Below are 21,768 nucleotides of genomic sequence, written 5' to 3'. Positions count from 1 at the left end.
GTAAGCAGTGAAGCAGAAGATGCTTTCTAACACATTTAACTCCATGACATTTGAATAAAAGGCAGATCTCGAGACTGCAGTGTGCTGTTATACAGGAGGCATGTAACCTATATAACCTGATCTGGAAGTGGCATTACATTATGTCACTATAATCCAATCCCCACTGAATTTCAGAATTCACATTCAGAAATTTTATACAATCTACTAGCAGGCTATAGAATAGAATTCTACCCAATATTAAAAATTCAGTTTAAAAGATCTGATTTTTCCCTGGGCAACTGGATAAAGTCACTCTAGGAAATCCAACTAGTTATCTAACTGGAAGCAGAGAAAGTTTTGATAAAGCAGGAAATGCCTTGGCACTATAATACGAAATTTATGAGCTATGGTTCCACAGTAAGACTTTTATCTAGAGAGACTAAGCTGTACCCTTCTACATAAATAAAATTATTAATCAGGGAAATTTTTTTAGAAGACTACTAAACTACTATCAGTGATCCAACAGTGTCTAGGATAAAATACATCCAAAAATACATGTAAACTCTATTACCAGGGAACTTAAATTATGATAGTAATAGAAAATCTAGGAAAAATACACAGAGATAACTAAGTGAAGGGCTGTGAGAAAGGGCTAATTCTTAAACACATTATTTAAAAGAGCATAAATCTTATCTTTTCTCTTTGGAAGAAAACTTATGCAGGAAAATTTAACAGATATCAATATATTCTCCATAGAATAAGAGGAAAATTTACAACAGGTTTCAGGAAAAGCTGGATAAAATTAATAGCATTACTAAGCATTAAGGCCTCTTACTAGGAATTCTATCTCTAATATAATATGCAAGGGAAAAAATAAAACTCCTTCTTTATTTCCATTTCTTTAAACAACAAAACCAGCATCCTTTTGGGCATTAAAATTAGCTATTAAGATTCTGCCAAGAGAAGACAACTACACCCTAGAAGGCCAGTCTACACCAGCCCCTACCATGTACATTAAGAAATGCAGCTCACTCTTCCTCTACTTTATCTAAGGCTACCAAAAGCAAAAACTGTGCTGCTACACAAATTAAAAAAAAAAAAAAAAAAAAAAAAAAAAAAAAAAAAAAAAAAAATCAGTCTGTCTGGGAAAGGAATTAATTCAGAAAAATTATAAACAAAAAGATTCACTAAAAGGCATCTGAAATAAAGAAAAACAGGGAGATCACTTACTGGAAATGGAAATTCCACTATACTTTATACATAAGAATAGTAATAATATTTAATGAAAAAAGCTTTATGCAGATTTCTTTTAGCCTATTTCTTTTCTCTCCTCTTAAAGTATAACAACTAAACTAAAGCTAACTAATATGCCATAAATAAGATTTGAAGGACATGTTTCAGCAAGGACCAACAAATACAAAACAGAAGATTTTGCACTAAAATTCTACCCACTTCACCTATTTTCTTGAAAGATAAGTCTTCCCTTAAAAAGGATTAATAAATTTTCTAAAAGTAATGCTGTCTATATTTCTTTACAGATTCAAGCTTATTGCTTGCTCAGAGCATTTTCAAGAGGAAAGTTACACAAATCCGAGGATGGCTGAGGTTGGAAGGGACCTCTGGAAATCATCTAGTGCAACCTCCCAGCTGAAGCAGGCTTGCCTAGAGCAGGTTGCACAAGATAATTCTAGGCAGGCTTTGAACATTTCCAGATAAGGAAGATCCAAAACCTCCCTGGACAGCCTGTTCCAGTGCTCAATCACATTCAAAGTACAAAAGTTTTTCCTAATATTTAGATTACACTTCCTGTGTTTTGTGCCTTCTGTCCCCTTGTCCCATCACTGGGCACTACTGAAAACTCTGGTCCCACCACCTTGCCACCTGCCCTTAAGATTTGTACACGGTGGCAAGATCCCATCTCATCTGAAGTGGCTAAAATAAATGACAGCACAAACTACTACTAATGTGCTTCTCTTTATAGTTCTCACCAGTAAAAAGTGCTCATAATTCTATTTTGGCTGTATTTCCTGTTCTTCTTTTTTGCTACACACCCCCAGAATTATTATAGGCCAATCCATTCAAGAAAGCCCTGATTTGTTGGGAGAAAAATCCCATTTATGTCCCTGACCTTCCTAAGAACATCTTTCCCTTGTCAAACTTGAAGCATACCAATAGGTCAAGCAGTTTTAACTGACTCTTTAATTTTTATTTAGAACACCAATTCAATTAACATTCCAAAAGTGATAATCTGGCACAATTCACATATAACAATTCTTCCAAAGAAGTTCACTTAAATGGGCCTTTTATTGTTAGGACAAATAGCACACTAAGAAGTTACGCAAGGATGTCAGTGTGGTGTGCTGCACATCACATGTCAAACTCTGCAAGATGTGGTTAATGATCTACAGGATCATCTGAGCATTATCTGAAGAAGATGGGTTGTTGCAACGTGCTTTTCTTCACAAAGAGGCACGCACAAACCCCTGTTTAACAAGAATCACAAACCAGAAAATAATGGGGATTTTTTTCCTACAGATTAGTTTTATTTCATATTCTCCAAGAAGATAATCAATCTAGGTATGTTGTGGAAGAAGCTCCAAACTGAAAGGCTAGTCACCACCTTCTTCTGATGTGTGGAAGAAATGCCTCAAAAGCCATGTAGCCTTAACTCACAGCACACCTCCAAAGAACCAACAGCTGAAACATGGGTAAAAATTTCCTGGGCTTTTTGACAGTTAACAGTGTCATAGTTCATGGAGAAATTTGCTTTTAAGTAAAAGCTCAATTTTCTAAAGGCAGCTAAACTAAAAGCAGATGCCTAGCAGCTTACACATGTGCCAATCAGTTACATGCTGCAGAGCATTCTGAGTCCCAGAGGTATCCAAAAAAACCGATTACCACAGATGAAGACTTCTCACCCACACGTCAAACATAATAAACATCCCTCAGTCATCTTGTCAAATTCTGTATTATTCAGTCATGAATTAGTTTAAATATTCCCACAAGCTTTTTTAATCCAGCCCTGAAGAATAGTTTGTCCATTTTCATTCCATAAGTAGTAGTGAAGGCTTGCATTTCTGGTTCCCAATAACAGACCTGTCAGACACACTGAATGAAAGAAGGAGATTGAGTTTACATGGGAGGGAATAAAAGAGGAAAGAAAAAATAATAAAGGGAAAAAAAAATTATAGAGCATGATCAGAGATCAAGTGTAATCCTTATTCAAATTTTACCTCCTGTATAATAAAGACGATAAAATTTCACTCAGTCCTTGTCTTGCAACTTAGGAAGAATTTGTATTCTATAAAGTATCTAAAGAAAGGAAAGTTAGTTTCCCACCAATTAGCTTGTTGGATTTCAGCTTCCAGATTCTAAGTTTTGATAGACTTTTAGCTCCACAAACTAATCTGTTCAAAAAACAAACACCAAACTAAAAAACATCAGACTCCCCAAACCCCAGAAAAACTCCACACTCCTCCTAAAAGGTATTCCCCTATGACTTAACCTCCTTCTTGTTAGGCCAGAGAAATGAATATTTTTTCAATCAGCCTCTGCCATTATTTCTCTAAACTAAAGTCCCTATCTTATAGCTCCTTTCTCCCACCTTTCCATATTATTTTATTTGCAAGAATGTAAAAAGAATCTCACTGAAGTTACAATGTTACTTAAATTCTTGATGACTTTTATCTCTCCCTACACTTGTTGTACTTTCCAGAACAGCTCATAGGTTCTGGGACAGCACAAGGTACCAAGAGCTTGGTTTGCCATCTACTACCAACTCAATGGACCTTGCAAAACATGCTGCTGCCCAATGAATCTAGCTGGACCTGTTGCCAGCACCCCATAACATTAGTCTCTCCTCATTTGCAGCCTTATACATTTGTTCAGTCTGTATATTTCTAGCTGCAATCATCTTTTTATAAAGAGACTTATAGACTCATTGCCTTTGGACTAAAGGCATATTTAGGGGTTCTATAATCAGCAATGCCTTCAACTGCACAATGCCTATATAAAGGAAAAGAAATATCAGCGAAGATTCCTATTATCTACACGATTTAGCCTGCTAGTTTCAGCTTTTCTGAATACCTGGAATTTGTTCTGCTACATAAATGCTAAATTATTTTTCTTGCTGCCAAGAATAAATCAGAGCTTACCATTCTAATAATGAAATTAAGACTGAGCTTTTAAACTCACAAGAATTTTAATTTCAAAATAGATGTTCCCATAGAAACATCAGTATGTTTTCTATCCAAAGCTACCACGTTTCATAAAAACACTAATATGCTTTCTATCCGAAGTTTTAAACTTCATCATATTATGTCTAGCAATACAAAGCATTACATAGAGACACAGAGAAAACCTCCTAACCACACTACATAGCACATTTTTGCCAACAAAAACTTTGGCTAGACCCTCATTAAAAAACCAAAACAACAACCAAAAAAAAAACAACCAAAGGAAAAAAAAAACAACAACAACAAAAAAAACCCCCACCTATTTGTAGGTAAAGATTCCATTGATACCTCTACAATCCTGAATAACTTTTACATTTAGCTAGCTGGATTTACTTTTTTCAAAACATTCATTTTATTTAGTTGTCTTGATGTACCTTGTTTATTTCTTGAAAAAGGAGATGACCCCAGAAGATTCAAGCACTTCATGTATTTTCAGCTGCCTGGAAGGGTAGTGCCTTGTAAAAGATGAACAGAATTAATCTTAGGCCTGCCATATTGGCAAGCGTACCAAGGTGCACCTTCAACACAAACTGAAAAAATGGCACCAGTTTTTAACTGTTTCTCTCTGAAATCTCACAGCTGTGAAGGGAAATGTTTTATCTAAACACTGGTATCTGGCAAAAGAAATGAGGGCAAGGCAGATTGATGGGACCTTACCATCTTGTCTACGAGCAAATGCTCCACCAGAACTCCAGCTGAAATCCAGTATCAACGTCATGTCTATTGAAAATGTGGCAGGGTGCTAAATTAAATTAAGTTAAATTTATGAAGTTCCTATATGCCTCTCCTGAAATGAGAGCAGGAATGCATGAATGAAACCAGAATTTTAAGTCTGAGTAAGTAAAATGCATTGATACAAAATTCTTCTGGAACTATGTGTCTAAAAGAAAAGTTGAAACTGCTGCTTAGAAAGAAGTGATCATTTGGCAGCTTTCCTTAAGGAAAATATGATTGGAAGGAAATCATACGGAGGGGGTGGGGAACGAAACCTTGGATTTACTTTGGAAGAGCTCTGCAGGAAGCAGTATCACTGAACACTTAACTGCAGCAGCAGAGCTTGACGGTCAAATCTCAGCAGTGAGTAAAAAAGAGGCCAGTTGCAGGACAAAGCTGTACAACAACCTGACCTAGGTAAGACACCCGCTTCTGGCCCTGGGAGAAGCTTTTCACCTTTAACACCTGCTGAAACACCAATTCATCTCCTCAAAGAAAAGTACCTTCTACAGAAAACAATTCATTTTTCCACAGCTGGTTTTTCTTTGCAGTACCTGAAAACAGATACTTTTTCCCTTAATTTAAAATTCCTTTCCACAGGAGTAAAGGCACTGCAGATGAGCCCACCTCCCACCACAATTTCCAAGCAGAGTGTGTTGCCAGGTCCTTAACTTCAGAGTCACTCAAAGGAGACTTTCAAAGCTGACGCTCTCTCCCAAAGCTTGCTCTTCAAACCGAGAAGCAGGTCTTCAGCTCAGGCAGGAATGCGTGGCCAGGTGTACTTAAGAACATTCTCACTAGCAATGTGGGGCCAGAAGGTCACTCCACACTCACTGGATGCTTTATATTGCTCAATAAAGAGCTGGCAGATCAGCTTGGTGCGCTGCTTTGGCTGGGGCAGAGCCAATTTTCTCCACAGTACCCAGTACGGGGCTGTGTTTTGGGATTTGTGCTGCTGATCTGGGAAACTGCATAGATAACACAGGGATATTTTAGCTATTGCTGAGCACTTGCACAGTATTAGAAAATTTCCTGTTTCTCATAACTTTAATTAATAGGTAATATGTACCTTAAGAAAAATCTTGAAGATGCACAAGCAGGCCATCCCTATGTGCTGAAAGATGATGTACCCTACCCGGACAAAGCCTTTGACACTGCCTCCCATGGCATACCCCAGGATAAGCTGGCAGCCCATGTGATGGACAGGAGCACCCTTTGCTGGGTTAGGAACTGGCTGGATGGCTGGGCCCAGGGAATGGTGGTGAACAGTGCTTGCATCCGGCTGGCATCTGGCCACCAATGGTATCCCCAAGAGGTCAGCGCTGGGCCCGGTCCCGTTTAAAATCTTTTTGGATTATCTGGATGAGGAGATTGACTACCACCAGCAAGTTCACAAACAACACCAAGCTGGGTCGGTCAGCTGGAGGGTGGGAAGGCTTGGCAGAGGGACGCGGACATGCCGGATCAACGAGGTGAGACCAATGGCCTGAGGTTCAACAAGACCAAGGGCCAGGTGCCGCACTTGGCAACAACGACCCCAGGGAGCAGCACAGGCTGGGGGCAGAGCGGCTGGAAAGTGGCCCAGCAGAAAAGGACCTGGGAGTGCTGGTCAGCAGCACATATCCCATGAGGAGAGGCTGAGGGAGCTGGGGTTGTTTAGCCTGGAGAACACAAGGCTCAGCAGGGACCTTTTCACCCTCCAAAATCACCTCAAAGGAGGGGGTAGCCAGGTGGGGGTCAGCCTCTGCTCCTGAGTAACCAGCAACAATGAGGACAAGAGGACATAGACTTAAAGCCACACCAGGGAAGATTTAGGTTGGACATTAGAGAATAATCTCTTCACAGAAAGGGTGATTAGACACTGGAATAGGCTGTCCCTGGAAGTGTTTTAAAAAAGACTGGACATGGCACTGAGAGTGCCATGGTCTAATTGATATGGTGGTGTTCAAAGGTTGGATTTGATCTCAGAGATCTTGTCCAACCTATTTGATTCTGTGACATCACCCAGCCAGTGAGGGGTCTGGAGGTGCACAAGAAACTGGGATGCAGCCAGGACAGCTGAGCCCAACTGACCAGAGGGATATCCCATACCATTTTTAGCAGATAAAGCTGGGGGAATGGAGTAGGAAGTGGTGGATGTTCGGAGTGATGGCACTTGTCTTCCCAAGTCATCATGACACAGAATGGGGCCCAGCCTCCCCGGAGATGGCTAAACAACTGCCTACCAATGACAAGCGAGGAATGGATTCCTTGTTTTCTTTGCTGGCACATGCAACTTTTGTTTACCCACTAAACTGTCCTTAATTCACAATTTTTTCTCACTTTTATTCCCCCAGTTCTCTCCCCCATACCAGCGGCGTAAAGTAAGCAAGAGGCTGCTTGGAGCTTAGCTAAGATTGCCTTCCTAAATGTATCTCAATAAGCACTCTGAAATTCTACCACTCAGCATTCTTGTAAGCTCTGAGCAAAGAATTAAGTCAGTCTGCCCACTAGCTCAAAGACTTTAAGAAACTCTTCCTGTTTTTCTTCATTCTTTATTCCTGTTTTAAGCTGAGTTAGGTTTTTTAACTTCCTCATTAGATAACTTGCTATAGCCTTAGCTCTTTACAACTTCTTTTTTTAAAATCAAAATTCCGCATCGGATTTTTTGCAGAAAGCTTAACAACGTGCATACCAAGTCAATCATACCATTTTTTAAGTGAGGAAACACCATAAACTTAATAAACATCTTAATTAAGGGAATTTACATTTTAGAGATGACAAAAAGTTTATTGTAACTCATTGCAGACCCTCTTTGTAAAAAATTTTGTATCCAACCATACATAAAATTAAACGTTTTAGAAGCATTCTTCTTTTTCCATATTATCACTTTAACCCCAAACACATCATATGTATTTCAGCCTCCTGGCTGTCAGTCATTTCCCTTCTTCCCATGTGGAGGAAGCCAAACCATCAAGAAGCAGCTGTAAACTCTTTTGTGTACATCCACCCAATGGGAGTCACACAGGGTAACACGGTAAGTTAGCTTTCTTCCACGTACACACAGGAGAGCTTTGGAGCTTGTTGCCCAGAGAGGCTGTAGGTGCTTCATCCTTACAGGATGAGGCCCTGAGTAAGCTGATCAAGTGGGTGGTCTCCCTGCCCATGACAGGAGTTGGAACTAATGATCTTTAAGATCTTTTCCAACCTGAACCATTCTAGATTCATTTACAAGAGCATTAGCTATGGCAGTGCCCATTTTCCATCAGCCCCACTTCCATGATAATTCTTTCCATTAATGTTTCAAAAGCACTAGCAGCAAAGACAGACCAACAGAACCCAGCCCCTACCCCTCAGTGCTCCATTTCAGGGCCACTCCAGGACACCATCCAGAGGCTTTTAAGAACCTGCAAGAAGTTCGGTATTTAGACAGTTTCAGGGAACTCCAGGCTGTTTCTACCACAGCATCAGGCCACAAGAAGCAAGAGTTTTTTAGTTTGGAATCAGTTTGGAAGGTCACACATCATGCATCTTCCTACCCTACCACACAGCCAGAGACCATTCTCTTCTTCCACAGCTGCAGCACAGCTTTGCTCAGTACATGCATGGGGCACTGCAGTATAGAGAGGGACCCAAGGATATTAGCCACACTTCTTTTTGAATATAAAATTAATTACTAGGCTCATATGTAGGCAGCACCTCAGCACTATTTCCATAAATCTTTCATCCTACTAGTATGTTTCCAGGTTGACTGGGAGTGAAGGACAGGAATAAGAGAACTAGAAGCACTTCTAGAGGCCTAGCTTTCACAAAACTGAAGTTAGTGCAAGACAGCAGCTAAATGCTGGTATTCATCACTGATTACCACTAGGTGAGGAGGGGAAAGGAAAGGCACCAGCGAATCACAACATTCACACTTCAAAAAATAGAGTCCAGGTTTCATGAAAACCCATTTGAGAGCTGGCAGGCTGTAGGAAGTGACCTGCTGTGTCACATGTTTCAAAAATGAGGAATGATTCTTGCACACATAACAAATAACCCAGTTATCCAAAATGCTTCAGGAAGCTCTGGTTATCAGATCAATAGCAGGTACCCACAGCTGGTCTGCCGCTGCAGTTACTTGGCAAGTGCCTCTTATTTAAGGCTAAATCATCTTTTGGTGAAATGGAACTGAGGCACAGTAGATAACTATATGCTAGCTCCCCATTTGTAACGCTGAGTTCAACTTCAAACCAGCCTTCACCAGCAATCTGAAAAATATTTAAACTTTGCTAAAAGTGTAGAAATAAAGGCCATGGATTTTGCAAAATGAACGAAAAATTCTACTGTTTTATTTTTTTGAAGAGAAACTCATATTAATAACACGGGACATAAAACTAGGCTCACTCATTATGATTTGTTTCAGCATTTTCAATGATTTACAGGCAGGTTCTCAACTAAGAACACAAGCAATGAATTTATGCACTATTAACCTTGAAGAGAATTATAACTGCTTTTATTCCTTACCAGCTACCATCAGTTTCTATTCAGTTGCAATCTTCTTCACCAGGTGCTTCTAAATAGTTGCTATTTGTCAGAAGCAGGAGGCAGCTCTGGTTATCCAGTGGGCAGCCTTCAGCAAGTATTAGAAGTGGGAGACTGTGCCAGACACAGTGCTGCTACCTGGGTTTTGTGGGAATGTATTTAAAACTCGTTCAAATCATTAAGATAAAGTTATCACAGGACGTGCAACTTGTGTTTTCAGAGCTTATGCTGACTAAGATAAAACAAATGGCCTTTACATTTCCAGCACTACTTCTCCCTTTTAATTCTACTTCCAGCTTCTCTGCCTACACACTTAAGAGCATATGCAATATCCACAGTTTAGGAGCATTAATTTGAGAATTAAAGAAACTGTAATCAGACAAGAGGCATGGTTCATAATATCATCTCATTATTGTTCTCCAACCTGGTACAAAGGGAGTAGCTCTAAAAGTCATAAACAACTCAGTTCTGAACTTTCTGAGCAAAGTAAGTTACAAAGAGCAAAGTTAACACTGTCCAATGTCTGCCCATCAGTTCTCAGGCCGAGAGGGGAAGCTACTTACAGAAAGGGAACTGCTTATTGATTTGCTTGCACTGCATCCTCTTCTTTCAGAATTACAGCAGTATCTCTATGTCACAAAGTCTTTTGCCACTCAAAGAGAAGACAGACACCAACTTTCCACTTCCACTGTGGTTCCAAGACTTGAAGTGAAAAAATAAGTCAAACAGGACAATGTAGAAAGGGCACAAACCACTAGAACAGGAAGGGAGATAAGGGAAACAACACAGATGTCATACATACAGCTATCTGCTGCAGGAGGGAAAGCTCATGTCTTAAAGACAGTCTTACAGTCTCATAAAAATAAGAAGTAATCATGCTGGTAGGGGTTGGAGGAGCTGAGCAGTTTGAGACATTTTTAGTTGCACAAAATTAGAGATTTAGTTTTTTAAAAAGCAACAGGCTGTATCAGAAAGGAAAAAAAAGTAAAAATAAATTCATTCATTATACCAGTGGGGATTTTTTTTTGTTCTGTTTTGAAACACCCAAGTCTCACTTGCAGCAAACCACAAGATTTGATGATTCCTTTTATGAGGCTTGGAAGACGCTGACTCAACTACAAACAGCTTTTTTTTTTTTGCTTTCTTTTTTTTTGGTAACTATAAGCCACTACAGATTCTGGTAATTTCTCCCTTTTCTGAATGAAACAAAATTTTAAGCAAGGGATAGGTGGAAAACAAACAAAAAAAACCTGTAAAATATTACCAAGATCCTTATTTCTACCTTCAACAATTAAGAAAAGAACAACAGATTTATATGCCCAGATCACAGATCGCACTATGAAGAACAGACACTGAATTTTTGAGGCCTTTCACAACAAAATCTCACATATTTAAATACATATCATTGAGTATTATAAATGGCTAGAAACTCAAAAGCAGTCATCAGCTGCAGAATGTAAATCAAAAAAATTCCTTTTATTTCAACTGTATTGAAGACCATTATTTTTAAACTAAGTATGCAAAAGTGGCTGGATGACTGCACAATACCTTTTCTCTCTATTTTGTAAGAATCTCCTGAAGTAAAAACCAGCATTTAGGATAGTTAGGAATATTACATTATGTAACAGAGTATAGAAAATATGTGATTGTATTAAGAATAAAGGCTAAGGGAAGAGGGAGAAGTATCTACATCAAATGCTCACACAGGTCTTTAGGCTGTCAGCAGGCATCTTCCATGAATAGCTTCTTGGTGGCACATGCAAAGCCAACTTCAATTCTCATCTGCTTCCTAAGAGATGAAAAGATACACTAGAAAATTCACAAACACATCTGATGATCTATCTCCCTTTAAAAACTCTCTTAATAAGCACTCTTCTAGATTTGTTTCTTTCCACACCCAGGTAGGTGTGGAAATCTTGTATGTTTATTGAGTTGGTTGCCCTAAAGGAAACTACCCTGAATCTCCTGTGATGTAGGATGGCAAATCACTTATGTTAAGAATTCAAATTAAGAGCAAAACTCCACTCACTTCTTTGACCACCTCCGCCTTCTGCAGCACACTTGCATAAGTTTAATCACCAACCTGAAATTTAATTTCCTAGGTGTATCTTCAGGTACTGAATATGGAATTACAGTCAATCAAGTACAGGAAAAGGAATATATCACAGCTTTGATGCCTTTTGATCAACCCCCTGGATGTTGAACCCAGTGTTACCCTGAAAGAAAGGAAATCTTTCAGACTTGGAAGAGAAAAATCATTCTTTCTATTCCACAAATTTTAATGGCCACCACAGACTCAGCTCTTTCTAGACAGAGATCCAAACAAAGGTTATTTGTTTGGATATTTTGCAATAGCAAAATGTGACTCAGATGAGGGATTACTAAGTGTACCTTTAGTTCAGGCAGTAAAACACTGCCACTTGGAAGCTCACATGGCCAGTGGCTTCAACACGAGACAGCAATTGCAGTGAAGCAAACAATTCATCTAGATAGAAGATATGATTGCAGTATGAAATAAAGATACTTAAATTGGGTCTTAGAGTACCAGAACCTCAGCCAAGGCACTGCGAGGCTGCTTATTAGCTTCCCTGGTTTTGATATTTGTGTCACCATAATGTTCATGTACTTAGGTGAAACTAGAAATGTACTCACCATACATGATCACCCAAAGTAGTAATTGTAAAACAACTAGCAGCCAGTTACCCGCCCCACGCTTTTATTTTAAATATTCACTGTCCCCTTCCTTCCAACTGAAAGCAAAAGTTATTTGCGTAGTCAACAGAAAGACACCACAACCCTGACTGCCTAAGTTCAGGCACCTAGACATACAATACTGATTTTAAATACCTGTTTGTTTTTCATTTCAGAATGTGGCTGTATCCCAGTTAAAGGAAAAAAAAAAAAAAAAAAAAAGAAAGAAAAATCACCTACACACACAATTGAGTCAACATGTGTTACTTGGTATACATTCATCTCTACAGCTTATGAAGCTTTCTGATGTTCTGTGCAACACTATTTACTCAGCTAGGCATAGAACTACCGGGAAAAACGTTCCCATTCCATCCCTGTGTTCTCCCCCTCATGCTCAAACTGAAAGAGCTGTTGTTTCTTCGACAGCTCAAGTATACATTTCACAAAGTCAAACTGAAGAATGCAACAGGGCATTGGTAACTTCTTTTCTTACCCAGAACACCTATGCCTTTGCATATACCCTCTAGGACACCAGTTTAACTCAAGCAAATAATCCAGTTCTTGGACACCCTTATTTTCTGCAGTTTACCATCTCCCAATCCACCAGAAAGATGAATTTCCATATATCTGCAATTTTTGTCAGCAGCTTTGCCACTGCATTTACATTGTTTTACTAACCATTTCTCTTGTTCATGCCTCCCTTCCTCATAGGTTTCCAGTATTGTCACAAAGCAGACAGTATTTAAACTAATCTTTCAGCTGTTGAGTCAATTTTGACAGACATCTGCAAAATACACCTCTTCCTTCAGTAACCAGGGAAGAAGAATGCAATGCCAGAGGCACAAACTCTTCATTAGGAAGATTCTCCGTATTGCTCCAGCCTAGAAACTGTGACCTTAAAAAATGGCATATTCAGTTCAGTTCAAGAACTCGAACAAACTCAAGTCCTCTTGAGGATGCCAAAGCTGCTCATATTTGTTGAGCCACGATGCCTTGGCATGATCCTGTACAGCTTTAGCCAGCACACATCTTGGGTCACTGATGCTATTCAGGGAGAGTCCTACTCGAGCTGTCGAGTACTTTCCCACTTAGGCTAGAACAGCTCAGTCACTTTGCACATTATTATTAAATACCACATGCAAAGAGGGGACTTAATGCGGGGACTGGAACATAGAAGGTAGCACAGAGGTTCACACATGATATTTACCTTAGCCTGCATCAAGTACTCACAAGGTGCCATCACGTCCTCATTAGCTTGCCTCTGCCAGTAAGTACTAAAATTACACATTAGAAATAAAATTCTGCTTTCAGTAAAGTGAGTGCTTTCAATATAGCTGAATAAATTGTGTTACTCTTGTCTTCTGTTTCTTTTTGATATGCATTTTTCACAATTCCCTCTGACAAGGTATTTCCGTATTTTCACTTAATTTGCATGCAAAAGCACTTTCAGCTGCAGTGAATTTGTTACCTTTGACATTACTTGTGTATCACTGTATTCTAAATTGCTGGACACAGAAAACAGACCTTCCTCCAAGACTTTCCCCAGGCAGTTCATTATTTCTTCATATTTTTAATCACCTCCCAAGTTATTCCACTCTTTCCAGGAAACATTCGTTGCAAAAAAAAAAAAAAAAAAAAATCCAGTGCACTGTTGCACAACAACAAACCCATGTTTCCAGGGATGGTCTAAAGGTTAGACTTTTATTCCTTTCTCTGAATATGCTTCAGAGGCTTTAGATACAGAGCTCACTGACAGTGAACTCTCTTCAGGAATTTCTGTCTCTTCACTCTTATGGTTTCCTTTTCAAAATATGAATATAAATAGCCTACAACCATACACAGTAATCTCCAGGAAACCACATTACGTGTGTATGAGACACTGGTCCTCAGCCATCATTGTTTTACATACAACAATCACCAAGAACTAATTGAGGCCAACATAATATTCTGCAAAATAATTTTCCCAAGGGCAGAAAGGAAATAAAAATGTTTTAAAAATTTATTTTAAAAAAAACAAATCAAAGACTCTTGCCAGTAACTGGCCCCCAAGCCATGAAACAAACGTAACAGATTTTATTCTTAATTTCCAACGTCTAATTTGTTTAGTTCTCACCTGCTGAGCGCAGGTACACACTCAGTAGCCTTCCTCACTGATAGTCCCTGATGCCCAAGACACTTTTTGAGGTGACGTCCCCTATGTCCTTCCAGCAAGAAACCTCCTGAACTAAAGATACCTCACTATACTACACATTGAGCAACACCCAACTCGAACTGCTGCCAGAATTTCATCGGGTGCAGAAAGGCAGATGCATCACACTCCTCTTTGGCTTATTTTGTTGTTTCCATGTGATGGAGGACCATGTTTCCTCCCTACCTACCGACAGCCTGCATACTGCTCACCACACACGGCAATGTTTGCTTCCAGCTTCCTGGGCTGATCTCACACTCTGCGGACCAAGTCACACCCCGTCTCAGGTTTCCCTTGAGAGCTGAGCTGGGTCACTGCCTTTACCAAGAAATGGAGTGTACCTGCATCAGGGGAAGTTCAGATTGCACATCAGGAAAAGATTCTTCACTGAGAGGGTGCTCAGGCACTGGAACAGCTCCCCACAGCACCAAGCCTGTCAGAGTTCAAGGAGGTCCCTCTTGGTCGTATCGTATGGTTTAATGGTTTAGTTTTAAGTAAACTTGTAAGGAGCAGGGAATTGGACTTGGTATTTATGGGTCCCTTTCAGCTCAAGATATTCTTCGACTCAGTGTGCACAAGGAAGTGCTCATCAACACTTGATAAATTCAAGATAAATTCTGAAGAAAAAAAGAAAAAAAAAAAGCAACAAAACCAACACACACACCCCCCCCCCCCAAACCCTCAAAGCCCAACTAAGCAAGGGAGCAACCTAATCCTTTTTACCGGGGAAATCTAACACATCTTACCAGCTAAACATTAACATCTTGCCCAAGAAAGCTCAGCAGAGCTGCCTGCACTGCAGCCTACCCCAGCAGAGATCAGAAGCTATGAGCAATTCACACGGGCTCACCAGCACTGATAACATCAGACATCAGTAAACCAGTCACAAGAAATGTAAGCACTCATTAGGCAGATACACTGCAGCTGACCCAAGGCATGCAAGAGCCTTTTCTAGGCTATGTTTAGCTCCTTTGTCCCTAACTATACTAGCTCTGACAAGTTAAAAAAAAAAAATATATATATATATATATACACACACATATATATGCAGGTAAAAATAAAGGGATGAAAGATGTAAAAATATGAACCGATAGCTGAGTATTCACAGAATAGAAAAATCAAGTCAGTCCTTGTTGACAGATGGCTCAAGATGAGAAGAAGGGCAAGAATGAAAGTTTGCTTACCATAAAGTTAACCTTTATGTTTCCCCATTATAATGCTACATTAATATCTGCTGGCAAGTTCAAAACTCAGCCTCTTAAAATCAAATTAGAGGATCCTGATGTGAACTTGCTAAAATACTGGTCATTCATTTACTGATTGACTGCTCTAATATTACGCCAGCAACACACAAGACATGACCACTAATAATTACGAAATCTTGCTGCTGGGGTTAAGAAACCACTTACCTGTCATATGAGCAAATGTCAACTTAAAGAGACTGAAGTCTAACATACAGAAAAAGCTTTACCTTTTGAAACACCAAGGCATCAGAAAACACACCTGAACAGCCAAAAGATCCCTACCATATCATTAGCTGTAGCCACTACACATTAGGGTTTAATGGTGGAAGAGGACCAAGACCCTCAAACTTCAGGAGGTTTTGTGCTGCCAGACAGAAAAGATTACACGCTAGCTCTGAGATACATGCCATCAGCACCCAGCAGGAAGTTTTAGTTTACTCTGCAGCTGCTGTTAGCACTGCCTAGAAAAAAATATATCCATATACGCACAGAGAAACATATTTATAGCTTTGACATCCTGAGTGTCCAACCCCCAATCCTTTTGTGTGATGAGGAAGTTCTTCTCGCTGATGTTATTGCTTACTTACCTTGTTTCAGAAAAATACTGCATCAAAAATTAGAACAAAGGTCTCAAAGCACGTACTCAAATGCTTTATAGACTAGGCCTCGATCCAGCAAACTAGTTCTTTAAAACATGCTAAAATTGTACAGTTACTTCTTTTTGCACAGTTTATGCTCTTTTTAAGTTCTTTTGAATTAACATTAATAATGACCCAAAGAGAAAACAAACAAATGTAATTTGTCGCATCACAATATAAGAAGTAAGTCATTCTATGCACCAACCACAAACACAACAGCAACCATGCTACTAGGTCAGACAAGACTATCCAAGCCTCTGACAATGGAAAACAGACAAAAGCAGATGGCTAGCAAAAGGAGAGCTTTGAAACATGGCAAGCATATGATACTTCTCCCAAGCATTCCTCCATCTGTGGCTTACTTGTTTCCTTGACTTGAATGCAACTTTCATATAACTTCTCTCATAATCATCAAATTGGAAAACAAGAAATGTTGAACAACAATTTGCCATGACCATTTACATAAAAAAACATTCAAGTCTGACAACTTCTGCATACCCATTTTACAGGGCTTGTGGATAAGAACATGAAAGATTTAGACTAGACAAAACAGCTGATTAATCCAAGATAAGGAGGGGTGTATATGTACAGCTAAGAGTCTTCCCTAGAATAACTGATTTACACTTCAAATCTGGCTTGGTAGAACAGGTCAGGTGTGCACACCGATTTCATTAAAGATAACACAGAAATGCACATTTTAGGCACTGTGGTAAGCAAATTTAGTTTTTCCTAGAAAAATGAGATTTTTCTAAATTCAGAGAAGGAAGTAATGCAAAATCAAGAGAGTGATTAGTGAAAATGACACACAATATAAGTAACTCAGAAAATCAGTAAGTAAACCTATCTAGTACTGGTATCCATGCATACTTAAATTTTGATCAATCACCACTACTGCAGACAGTCTAATCAATCACTGAAGCCTAAGTGTGCACAAGCATCACTTTGTATTACAAGAATGAAGATTCAGTGTTCAAAGCTTGAGTTGTTACAGCCAAATGCCTACCCCATACCTGAAAAACAAATAACCATACAATCTGAACTGCAAGTAAAACAAACTTCTATGGAGAAAAGTCCCAAAAATAATGCTTATAAAGCAACAACAAAAATAGACATATATTCACATACTAAATATAAAATGGAGAAAAAATTAAAAATTCCAGTTTATCTTGTTTGATCATGCATTGAACTAGTAAAGAAGCTAATACCATGCATACCCTATTTTTCTAGGCCAAATATATATATATATATTTATATATTCCATACATACACCATATATATGGTGTAGAAATATGAAAGATTTGGCCTAGAACAAAACAGGGTATGCATGGCACCGTATAAAGTGCTATTGAAGTATTAAGACCGACATCCTGAGCTGGCACTCAGTATTTAGGTGGGTGGGATGGGTGCAAACTTTGATCCATGCTCTTGTCATCACTGTGCTAAAGAAATTTAAATCTCCTGGATGAGTGTTTTTTGCTGGATTTTTCTATATAGCTACACATACATAATTAAAGAAAATAATTTATCAGTACTCGATAACCCTATAACTGCTTCACAAGAATTCAGTAGTCAGCAACATCAGGTTAATAAATAGACAAAAAAAGCTAAATTTTAAACTCCTCCTTACTACACATTCCAAGCTCACTTGGTACCCACCTGCTAGAGATAAGACAGTGAGACCACAGATAAGAGGCACAAACCAAAGTCTCCAGACACATCGAGGCCAGCAAAAGCATAAGGCCCACACAAAATAAAATAATATACAAATAAATAACACACTTATTGACTTTTGAATCCCCTTGTGGCTTAACACCAGAGTTACAGTGTCAACAGTGTCAACAGTGTCAACAAGGTTTCTTACTTCTTCACCAGCACAACAGAAAGCACATATGTGCCCTGGGAGCTTCTATTTCTCCCAAGATAAACAAGGGAGAGGTTAATAACAAGGTTAATAAATGAAAACCCACAGGACCCAACAGTCTAGCCAAGTTTTGGCAACTTCCATCATTCTGCAAGAGCACAAGTCAAGAAGGAGAGGGTGCAAGAGCCCTTGCCTGCCCCTGAAACACAAGAGAGGGGACAGCCAGGCTCAGTGCTAACTCCAACAACAGAGAAGAATAAGAAAGAAATGTTATGCCACTCTGGTACAATACAGCAACACTTTTCAACTGTTGCTCTGCAAATACAGCTTCAGCAATTCTGCTCCAGAAGTCCTGCTGAGCAGCAGGAACTAATGCTGCAGAGCTGTGCATTGGCAGCGGTCCTGCTCCTAGGTGCAGAGGGAATTGTGGCCACTGGGGAAGCAATTGTTGAGCTGTGAACACTTGCACTGTCCTGAGACAGGTATCACCTGGGTGCTTCACCTGGCACATGCAGATTCCACATACAACCAGATTCCTCAAATAACACTGAATAAAATATGGCAGTAAGAATAAATAACTGACAAAAAGGACTCTAAAACCAGCAGACAAGCCTTGGAGGGACTTATTTTATTATATATAATTAAAAAAAAAAATAGAAGGGTGTAATGGAAATTACCAAGGAACAATCTCACCAAAAGAGATAGTTTTTCTGTTGAAATAAAGCCTACTGCTAATCACCCACGGGGGTCTGGCTTACTAGAAGCAAGCAGCAACTGCCCACAAGAGACTCTCCATAGTAAAACACATCAATTCCAAAATTAAAGTAGATTAAAAATAAACCCTGCAAATTACATAGAACGTATATTTAAAACAGAGCTACTGGTAGAGGGCTTTCAGGATAGTAACAGACTAAAGCTCTTAAACACCTTCCCAGACTTCTGAAAGTGTTTCTGTATAACTTTTTGTCAGTTTCATTTCTCCCCTTCCTCCTCAATTCCTGACACAGGAAAAGCCGTTTTGGACTAGATTGTGACACAAAGTGACGCAGCAAATGAACTTCCCTCCCAAATTTCATCAAGAGGAAACTGGAATATTGCACGATGCTGCAGCTCCACAAGTTTCACAGGGACACATAACCTGCGCTCTTCACGTTGCCACTAACCAGTTTTAAAAATCCAGCTAAAAATGAAAACAAAACAAAAAAAAGGGAACAAGATTATATTTGCAAATAACAACTTAAAAGCAAGAGCATCCATTAACTTAATTTAGCGGGACACTCTGGTCCTTTACACGAGGGGAGCTTCCTGACTTAATTATAAAGAGCAAGACATTCATATGACTAAGACCACAAACCACTTCTCCAGCCCGTGCTCTCTCCCACCCGCGGCCCCCAAACCACAAGGCACGCTCAGCCCTGCATCCCGGAGATGCTGCCTGCCACAACAGTGGGACAGACAGCCCCTTGCTGCTCTCCCAGACAGACACTGCCGGCAGCCCTTGCCCGCTCTTTGTGCACCAATTTCTTACAGCTGCGGTGAAGGGGAACGCCACGTCTGAGGGGCTGACATCAGACTCAACAGCACACAACGAGAAGGGATGAACAGAAGCTGAAACCTCTCTAATTCCTGACTGAACTTGAAGTCAGCAGCCATCTACTCGGGTAAAAGAAAGCAACCAGGGCACCACAATCTTCCCGGTACAGCCACATTTCGCAAAGTAACTCCAAAAATATCAGAGATGAGGAGTGATAAGGCCACTTATGGCCGGTCAAAATCGTGACTCTTCTCAGAGTCTGTCCGACCGCCAAACCCTATGATTCAGACGACTGAGTTCACCGTTCTGCCGAAACGAGGCGATAAGCAGCGGGGCAGGGCTCCCGGCGCCGGCCGCCGCCTGCGGGGCACCGCGGGGGTCACGAATCCATCTCCCGCCCGCCGCTTCTCGGAAAGCGAAGCCGTCCCGAGCGAGGTCACCCGCCGCAATCTTCCCCATCAGCAGCTCGTACATTAGGGCCGAAGTAAAAGTAGGGAAAAGAAAGCCCTAAGCATCCCAAGGCACGGAAGGCACCGCGGGCAGCGCCGCCCTCACCGGAGCCGGAGGAGAGGGGCGGCCCGCCAGCAAACACCCCGCGGGTTTCGGGGAGCCCCGTTCCGCCGGCAAACGCCGGGAGCCCCGCGCCGGACCCCCACCCCTCCGTGCTGCCCCCGTGCCGGGGGTCCCGCTCACCTGCGGTGTCCCATATAGAGATGTTGTACGGCCCCCACTGCTTCAGGTAGAAGGCGCCGCCGACGGTGCTGACCGTCTCCTGGAAGCGCCGCTCCATGTAGCGGTGCAGCAAGGAGGTCTTGCCCACGTTCATGTCCCCCAGCAGCACCACCTTCCCGTCCGGCTTCTTCATCTCGGCTCGGTTCCCGCCGGCGGCCGCTCCCGCCCCCCTGCCCGGCCCGCTCTGCCCGGCGGGGCCCCGGAAGCGGCGGGACGAGGGCCGAGAGCCGCCTCCGCCGGCAGAGCAAACTTCGGGGGCTCCGCTGGAGCCGCCGCGATCCGGCCCCGGCTCCGGCTGTTCCTCCTCCCCCGGCCCCGGCTCCGGCTGTTCCTCCTCCCCCGGCCCCGGCTCCCGCTGCTCCTCCTCCCCCGGGCCCGGCCCCGCTCCCGCCCCGCCAGGGGGAGGGGACGCGGGCGGGGAAGCGGCCGGAGCTCCGCGCACCCTCCGCCCCTGCCTTGCCCCGGAGGAGCGGGGTGCGGAGTCCCGGCTGCCGGGAAACCGGTTCACGCGGGGGTGGGTGTCGGGGCCGAGCTCGGCCGCGCTGAGCCTTCGGGGGATGCGGCTGCGTCCCGGGATGCTGGCGTCCTTCCGGCTGGAGACGGCACAGACACCATCTCCGCGGCCCCCCTGGAGCCCAAGGCAAAGCCCGCTCATCCCGCTCCCCTCCTGGGGTGTGCGTGGAGGGGCAGAAAGTTGCTCCGAAATTAAGATCTCTCATAGAGCTGTGACAGCTTCCAGGCAAACACCTTTGCCCCGGTGAGAGGGAGGTATCAGAGATTATTTTCCGAGGAGCAGGTCTACCCAATTTCACAGTCAGTTGCCCAGCTGTTCTAATTCAGATTAGTTTCATTACAGGTGACGAAACTGCAGTCATTTAAATTACCCAGATATCTAACCTATCTTTTTTACATCAGTCCTCTTTACGCCAAACAAATCTGGGAAAAAATACTAATAAAATATAAACATGCTACAAATTTGGGGCAAATAAAGGGGTCATTTGTAGACCAGCTGGGCAGGGGGGGAAACAACTGTTGCAGTATTCTTAGGAGAACCTACCTAATTTTCGCGCTCTCTCCCACAGGAAAGTGGTCAGATAGAAGCACTTTTCTTAATAAGTGAACATGCATCCTCATTCTTGCATGTCTCATGTTGAAACTTCTAGAATTTCTTTAGCCAGTCTAGGCTTCATATTTATGAGATGCTTTGATTTTGCTTACCTGTTAAAAAGGATTAGCTGTGTGACAGTGTGGGGTTTTTAAGCCATGCCTACTTACTTTTGCTTATTCTGCTTTTACTGACCAGATTTGTAGTCTTACAGCTGTACCCAGAGATAGATAATTTCAGTTCAGAATAAGATACACTCTAGATATTGAAGTACTGGAGATACCCAAAGAGAATGTATGTTAAATGGTTAGGTAAAAAAAGGTCTTACAAGTGACTTAAAGATA

At 41.3% G+C, this 21,768-nt stretch overlaps 1 protein-coding gene across 2 annotated transcripts in view; it reads right to left on the bottom strand.

Annotated features, from left to right (window-relative positions):
- Positions 1 to 20,515, bottom strand: part of RAB20 (RAB20, member RAS oncogene family) — a 36,858-nt gene extending 16,343 nt beyond the window's left edge. For both annotated transcript variants that reach the window (XR_005704316.2, XM_040088995.2), the window contains exon 1: positions 20,281 to 20,515. Coding sequence is in view for 1 of the 2 variants with exons in the window: in XM_040088995.2 (XP_039944929.1) it covers positions 20,281 to 20,452 (172 nt within the window). In the remaining variant the exon portion in view is untranslated. The remainder of the gene's footprint in view (positions 1 to 20,280) is intronic.
- Between the last annotated feature and the right edge of the window lie 1,253 nt (positions 20,516 to 21,768).

The sequence above is a fragment of the Hirundo rustica genome, chromosome 2 (assembly GCF_015227805.2).
Source record: "Hirundo rustica isolate bHirRus1 chromosome 2, bHirRus1.pri.v3, whole genome shotgun sequence".
Classification (NCBI taxonomy): domain Eukaryota; kingdom Metazoa; phylum Chordata; class Aves; order Passeriformes; family Hirundinidae; genus Hirundo; species Hirundo rustica.
Note: the sequence above shows the minus strand (reverse complement) of the source record. Positions and strands in the feature narration are given on the sequence as shown.